This window comes from Merops nubicus, unplaced genomic scaffold (assembly GCF_000691845.1).
Source record: "Merops nubicus isolate BGI_N331 unplaced genomic scaffold, ASM69184v1 scaffold9133, whole genome shotgun sequence".
Classification (NCBI taxonomy): Eukaryota; Metazoa; Chordata; class Aves; order Coraciiformes; family Meropidae; genus Merops; species Merops nubicus.
Genome location: NW_008600956.1, coordinates 40091 through 47643, shown reverse-complemented (window position 1 = coordinate 47643; position 7553 = coordinate 40091). Strand labels below are relative to the sequence as shown.

The window sequence follows — 7553 nt, the reverse complement described above, 5'->3', positions numbered from 1 at the left end:
AACGGGTTTAACAGCAGCTGAGAAAACAGGACCGGAGGCAGCTCGGAGCTGCAGCAGGTGCAGATGTTGCTCATGTGAGCACAGAGGAACCATTGCTCTTGTGTAGGCACCAGCACACGTGTCCTGAGATAGAAAAAACCCTTCCCTGCCCTAACATGCATGTGAAGATGCTGGGGCCACCACTCTACCTGTCTGTCTGGACACAGCTACACCTTTGCTCCAAAGCAGAGGTCTGGGCAACCCTTCCCCACCTGAGAGAAGGATGTTGTCTGCAATGCTGGAGTGGCCAATGGCTTTGGGAAGGAACCAGACTAACAGAACGTTCAAATTTTGCCAAAAAGGGAAAGCTGAGCTGGGATCCTGCTTGCACTGCAGAGCAAGGGGTGGAGGGCAGCGAGGTGACCCTCAACCAGAGCAGCTTCTGCTAGCAAGGGGCAAATCTCAAGGCCCTTTTTGTGCCATATTGTTTGCTTTCTGCAGAATATGTTATGTTTGTCTTGCTGGCTACATCTGGGATATGTATGAAAGAGCATTTTTCATGCTCATTGAGTTAATTATTAGCCACGGACAAGTGGCCACTGAGCAATTAGAAGTCACAATACAAGGAAGAAAGCACAACAGAACACCTTTCATCCCCACAGGGAAATAAAAAGCCTTTTTCTTCTGCCGGGAATTACCCTTAATAAAATCCTGTCACTTGACACCCTGAAGTCACATTCCTTTGAAAGTATATAAAGACTTTCCTTGGCACCTATCATCTTCTCTAGATCTTGGAAGGGGCAGGTAGATCAACAGCCGTGCTCGGGAAACGCACATTCCCATCAGCACACCCAGCTCAGGCCAAAGAAAACAGCTCAGTGAATTCAGAGCCTTGGCTTCCTCCAAGCCATCCTCAGACCAAAACAAAGGGAAGGTCAAAAATATTCATCCTGAAGACCATGGACATGTTTCAAAAGAGAGGCAGCTTGGTTTGGCATTCCCCAGTAGTGACCACTGAACCCCAGCCAAGGGTTCCATTGGGTGCAGTAGGTTTGGGTGGATATTCAGGTGGGATAATGCTTTATTTGGTTTAAGTCTGACTGTTGGAGGGGTGGGGGGAAGGGGTAAATCCCTACATCTCACTAACTCACCAGCAGCTGAGGAAAGGAAAAAAAAGTAGAAGTGAAAATATGACCCTTTTTCTTTTGCATGTCCTTGAAGAGCCCAAGGAGACAAAGAGCAGCCACTAAACACAGGCTGCAGGCAGGAGCTCTGCTCTGTGACTGCAGCAAGGAAATTTGACATCAAGGGTGGTGAGACATTGGAACAGGTTGCCCAGAGAAGTTCTAGGTGACCCATGGGTGGAAGTATCCACAGTCATGTTGGATGTGGCTTTGAGCAACACGACCTAGCAAGAGATGTCCCTGCCTATTGCAGGGGGGTTGGACCAGATGGTCTTCAGCTGTCCTTTCCAAACCAAACCTTCCTGTGATTCCATGAGAGCAAGGGCCAAGGGAGCAGCTGAGCTCTGGGTTGCCACCTGACTCTCCTGGCTGCCAGGGCTCAGCAGCTTTTGGACCGTTTTTGGACTTCAGCCTTGTGATGGGCTGTTCTGGTTTACAAATGTAAACCCAGAAACCATTTCAGATTTGGAATCCTGGCTCTTCTGGTTTGGCCCAAATCAGTTTTTATGCTGTACTCACCAGCACTGCCTGCCCAAGGGACACTGCTCTGATGGACACACTGGTGGCTGGCAGGCATTGCATGAACTGAGTTTGCCATGAGAACAGCTCCCCTCGTTTTGCAGAAGGGAAGATTGGGGGGTTGGGATGAGACCCCCATGCTATGATGCAGCAACAGAGGCAAGAACAGGGTTACCAGCTCCCTCTTTCACATTGAATTGCTTGACAGAAGTGATTAAATGCTGTATTTCTCTTTAGCTCCACAACCCCTGTATCCTCCGGGCAATGAGAATTATTAGATGACCAATTATCAGTTAACCATTTTGCAAGCATGATTATTCACCAACTCCTGTGCCTTTTCCAGGGAATGCAAGAAAAATGGCTTTACTAGTGTTCATCTTCCTGCTTGCCCTCCTCCCAGATGAATCTGCAAGCATCAGAAACCCCCCCAAGACAGCAAGTAAGTGGAACCTGGCTGGGGCACAGGGCTCCTGGGTGGCCTGAGAGCAGAACTGGCATCACCAAAGGGGAAAGAGGGTTCAGGGAGCATCTCTGCCCCATCATTGCCACGGGACCTCTCATGGCAAGGACCTGTGATGCTGCACAGCCCCGTGCCTGTGGCTGCCCCATTACACCCAGCCTGCTCTGCAGCCCCACCACGCTGTGTGGCACAGGTAGCACTGACAGCCAACACGTTTTCCTCCTGCAGTCTCAAGCCCTGTGTTTGGACCACGGCAGGTCTACGGGCTGATCAACGGCTCCGTTGCTGTGAAATGCTTCTACCCTCCCACCAGTGTCAACAGGCACGACAGGAAGTATTGGTGCAAGGAAACATCCATGGGCTGCATGACCATGATCTCCACCAGCAGCTACACTGCTCCAAGCTACCGAGGCAGAGCCTCCATCATTGACAACCCAGGGGAAGAAAACTTCCAAATTAACCTCTCCAAGCTTACAAAGGAAGACACAGGCACCTACCAGTGTGGTATTGGTATCAATGGCAGAGGGCTCTCCCACCAAGTCAATCTGGAAGTTTCTAAAGGTAATTACAGTCTTGGGACTCCTTAAGGTATTATTTTCTTTTAATTCTCTCCCCTACACCTCTTTTAATAAGGCTCCACAAAGAGTCTGCCCAGTGTCTAAAAGCTCCAGATGCTCCCTGCTGTCAGGAAACAGCTGTTCTCATTTCCCCCTGTGCTCTTACAGAATGAGTCTTTTAAACCAAAAATCTGCACAAAAATCAGATTAAACCAACCTCATCTTAAACTCACAAACATTGCTTAGAAACCACCGACCTCTCTCAGCCACTGAAGCTTGGGGAGATGCAGAACTGCCCATCACTCTGATGTACCCTCCAGCCCGTGGCTGAGGCTGTGTGAGCCATGTCCAGGGGAGCACAGGGTGATCTGGGCAAGGCCCAGGGTGCAGAGCACGGGGAAAACTCATGGCACAGTCCCCAGCAAGAAGGCTCTGGGAGGAACCCCACTATAGAGCAGGCAGTGATAGAGCATAGAGACCTCAGTCCTGAAAGGTGTGACAGGCATGGGACACAGCTGGGGAGGTCGTGCTCTGACCAGGGCTGGCATGTGGTCATATAATGTAGCAAAATAAAGAGGAACCCTGGGCTGGAAAAAACCCTTCCGAGGTGTCGGGGAGCTGCCCAGAGTGAGGACAGCAGGCAGCAGACACTGACTGTCTCTATGCACAGGTCCACACGTGCCTGAGGGAGCTGAGCTCTTCTACGTGGAGCTACATAGCACCCTGACCATGTCCTGCAGCTTCGGGGCAGGTACTGTGACCATGAGGAAGTTCTTGTGCAAGGTGGGGAGGATGGGCTGCACCAACATCATCGACAGCCACGGGAACATCGACGAGGATTACACGGGGCGAGCTCTGCTGAGCAACGAGGAGACCCCGGGCTCCTTCAGCGTGGTGATAACCCAGATGGGCTGGGAGGACTCTGGCTTGTACATCTGTGGGGTCGGCTTCTACGGGGAGAACGGAGAAACCAAGGAACTGGACGTGCACGTCTACGAGCGTAAGCTGCCCCCAGTGTTCCCAGCACCACTGGCTGGCTCTGTTTAACAAGAGCTTTCATTTCCCTTTGCAGAGGGCTATTAGCCTGTCCTCGCACCTAGATACTTCTCCCTATTCATTTAGCTCCCTGTAATGCACTGAACTATCCCTAACAAAGCTTCTATCAAGACTTAACCTTCCCAGCAGTGGCTGGCTAACTTCCCCAGTCTGGCCAGCCCAAAACTCCACAAGGCAAACTCTGCCTGCCAACTAGAGACAAGTAAACTGCCTCCTCAAGTCTTAATTCCTTAAATCTGGAGGCGACAGATGTAGAGAGGAGGTGACCTGCCCTTGCCCTAGCAAAGGGAGAAAAACACAGAAAATCAGCACACAAAGACAACCACCACCTGGTGGATTTAGGGAAAAAAGGCCCATTTGGGTCAATTCTTAGCAGTGCCAGGACACTCCCCTACAGTCTGCACCCCTGAGCTTTGCCTAGCCTTGTTTTAGCCAAAACAGCTTTGTTTGGTCTGATAATATTTATTCTCTTGGGACAGTGCCATGCGGGCAAGAGTTAGCCACGTGTAGCCACTCATTTCATTTTTATACCTCCAGAGACTAAAGTTCCTCAAGGAAAGCCCACAATAATTGGAGTAAAAGGAAGTTCAGCAACCTTTGAGTGCCACTATAGCCCTGTGAAAACGTCCTCCCTGAAGTACTGGTGCAAGTGGAGGAACACGGGCTGTGCCCGGATCATCGACAGCGACGGGTTCGTGTCGCCGTTGTACGAGGGAAGAGTGGCCATGCAGGACAGCCCGGGCAACAGGACCTTCATTGTCATCCTCAGCCAGCTGAAGGACAGTGACAAAGGCTACTACTGGTGCATGTCAGATGAGGAGAAGGAGCAGCAATCCTCAACCGAGCTGAAGATCATTGATGGTAGGAGCGTGTGTGTTGCCAGCTCTGTCTGCTCAGTAGGTACCAACCAACCTTCTAAGTGCTGCAAGGAGCAGATCTGGCTTTTGGGGAAGAAATCTGAGATAACAGTTCAGAGCTGGACCTCACAAGACAAAATGTTGTGACAATCCCCCACCCCATTAAAGGTCCAGCTCTGAACTGTTATCTCAGAAGACAAAATGTTGTGGCAATCCCCCACCCCATTAGCTTTGAAATGGAAACAGAAGGTTTCTGTTTTATGGGGAAATGTTCACACAAGTTTTTCATGCAAGTATTTCTTCATCCTTGCAACCCCATCCCCTGTCACCCAGAGATGCATGTACAGCATCCTTAGCATTAATCCAGTGATTCCCCACAAAGATACATCCCCTGGTTCACCATACCCAGCAGCATCCTGCCTACCATGCCCTCCCCTGAAACCACTAATACAGCCTTCACCTTCCATCTGCCTTGCAGGAGAACCTGGGTTGAAGGGCAAGACAGACGTGGAGGCACAAGTGGGTTCACGGGTGGATTTAACTTGCTCGTACCCATGCAAGTACTACTCCTACCAGAAGTACTGGTGCAAGTGGAGCGACAGCCACTGCGACCCCATCCTTGCTACTGACCCAAAGCAGCCGAAGCCAGATGTTACCTGTGACACTGCCAACAAGACAGTGACCCTGACCTTGGACCCCGTGACGAAGGCAGACCAGGGCTGGTACTGGTGTGGGGTGAAGCGCAATGGGGTCTTTGGGGAAACCATGGCAGTGTACCTGACTGTGACTGAAGGTGAGCTCCAAGGCACAGGCTGGGACGGGCTTTCCTGCTTGCCAGGGCTGTGAACCAGGCTGGTTCTGCTGAGAGAAAAGCCCTCTCCACAGCCACTAGGCTGCAGCACCTCAAAACAGAAGCACTCTCAGCCAGGCAGCCTCCCAGACTCGGTGCCAAGGTCACCCTGATTTTGTGCGACTCCTCAGAGATGTTTTCCTCCACTCAGTAGTTTTTTTGCTATTTTTACTTTTTAACCCTGCCCTTACTAATTATTTCTATTACAGTTTAATACATCATTTAGCTTAAGGACCATCCGACACCTGTCAGGTGAAGAACTGCATGTAGTTCAGAGACTCCTCTTGCTCCAGGGAGCTTATTATCTTAACAAACAGCAAAACAGAGCAGATGGAAAGGCCAGCACCAACAGCAAGAGGCTTAGTCTTAGCTTTGGTGCAGGATTTGGGGATAAAGAGGTTTTTCTCAGGGAGGAATATTGTTAGAAGCAGAGGAAAAGCATAGCACTAGATATCCCACATGCACCAGCCTAAGCTGATGATGGTTGAAGTGGAAACAGCCTCATTTCATTGCTTTGGTGGGCCAAGAGCTGGAAGTAAACATGAAGAATTTGTTCTAGAAATACTACAGGAAGAAGCTAAAAATGCAAGACTTTTTCAAAACCATATAGGCAGAGAGAGCCTAGTTGAGATTTTTTTTGCATTAAATCATTCAGAATGAGATTATTTCAGCCCATTTTGAAGAGCTTCTCATGTCCAATCAGAACCTGCTGCAGTTCCACAGGCACCAAATATGCCCAGTCAGATTTTGTGCCCCCATCTAGGTGCTGCTGCTCACACAACTAACTACCCTTCTTCCCTGGGAGGTACAGGGAGGAGTGATGACCACAGCCTGGAGCTCCCCAGTGTTGACAGCCCCAGCCACGCCGAGCCAGGCTTTATTCCCCAAGGAAGAGCCTCCAGCAATGCTGGGGTGCAGGGTGCAGCTGGCTCTGAAAGGTTAGTTCCACTTGGTTCCCTCCAAGTCTCTATCTTTTCTCATTTTTGTGAGGTTTATATTAACCCCTGCTCAGCAGCTGTGTGTGTGATTTAACAACCACCAAAAATTCACATTCCACAAAAAAAACCCACAAAACATCCCAGGAAAAGAGGAAAAAGCTACAGCTAAAGGCAAGGTGACTTGAAATTAATCTCTAGCTCAAGAAAATAGTCCCAGAATGGAATGATTAGAGATGTCAGGCACAGAAAAACTCATTGAAAATACTTCTGTCGAGACTGCAGAGCTTTCCTTCGCACGTTTCTAACCTAGCTACTGGTGTAGCTGTTCTGGTACAACCTCTGCCCTACATTTTTATTTGGGTTTTATTATATATACTAGGCTCTAGTTTGTTAATTGAGTTGCACCATGTTCACTCAGATTTACCATCCTGTACAGATTTTAGACATTCATAGACATTATTCAGTCTTGAATCCTTAAAAAAAAAAAACCAACCAAAGCATTTCACAGCTGAGTGCTGACACCTTTCCCTCCATCCCAGCTCTGACCCAAGCCATGGCCCCAGTGGACTTGTCTTAGGCCTGAGCATCTCTGGTGCTGTGCTCCTGATCCTCGTGACAGCGTTTGCTGTGTTCAAGTACAGGCAGCTGAAGACATCTGGTGAGTCTCTGCTTTTGCTAATCTCTCAAGAAACCTCAGCAGAACTAAACCAAAGGAGATACCTTGAGCTTGCCACACTCTTTGCTGGGCTGAGCTGCTCCCCTGGTGCCCAACCATGTGTTGTGCAGACAAGGGACCCTGTTTCTCCCTCTGACCCCATCCATTTGGCCCCAAAACCCAGCGTGCCCAGGCTGAGACAGAGACCAGCCCCCCGTGGGCTTGGCAGGTGGCGTGGCACCGTGTCTCCTCGCACAGAGGTGCTTTGGATTCCACACCCCAACGCTGAGCGAGCACGCAGGGCATTTATTGTCTCCTCCCTCTGAACAGACCTGGTGTCCGTGGGGAGCTACAGGACCAACATCAGCATGTCAGACTTTGAAAGCGTGAAGGGATACGGCGCCAGCAACAACGCCTGCGCGAAGGAGAGCGAGGAGACCCAGATGGGAGGGGACGGTAGGCTGGCAGCTCGGGGGGAGGGGGGCCAGGAGGGGACCC

At 50.2% G+C, this 7553-nt stretch overlaps 1 protein-coding gene across 1 annotated transcript in view; it reads left to right on the top strand.

Moving 5' to 3' along the window:
• Positions 1-2039: 2039 nt before the first annotated feature.
• The window catches only part of PIGR (polymeric immunoglobulin receptor), a 6654-nt gene continuing 1140 nt past the window's right edge, over positions 2040-7553 (top strand). Inside the window, exons 1-8 of the mRNA XM_008937837.1 lie at positions 2040-2125; positions 2378-2703; positions 3370-3699; positions 4293-4616; positions 5091-5405; positions 6274-6400; positions 6940-7058; positions 7386-7511. Coding sequence (XP_008936085.1) covers positions 2040-2125; positions 2378-2703; positions 3370-3699; positions 4293-4616; positions 5091-5405; positions 6274-6400; positions 6940-7058; positions 7386-7511 — 1753 coding nt within the window. The remainder of the gene's footprint in view (positions 2126-2377; positions 2704-3369; positions 3700-4292; positions 4617-5090; positions 5406-6273; positions 6401-6939; positions 7059-7385; positions 7512-7553) is intronic.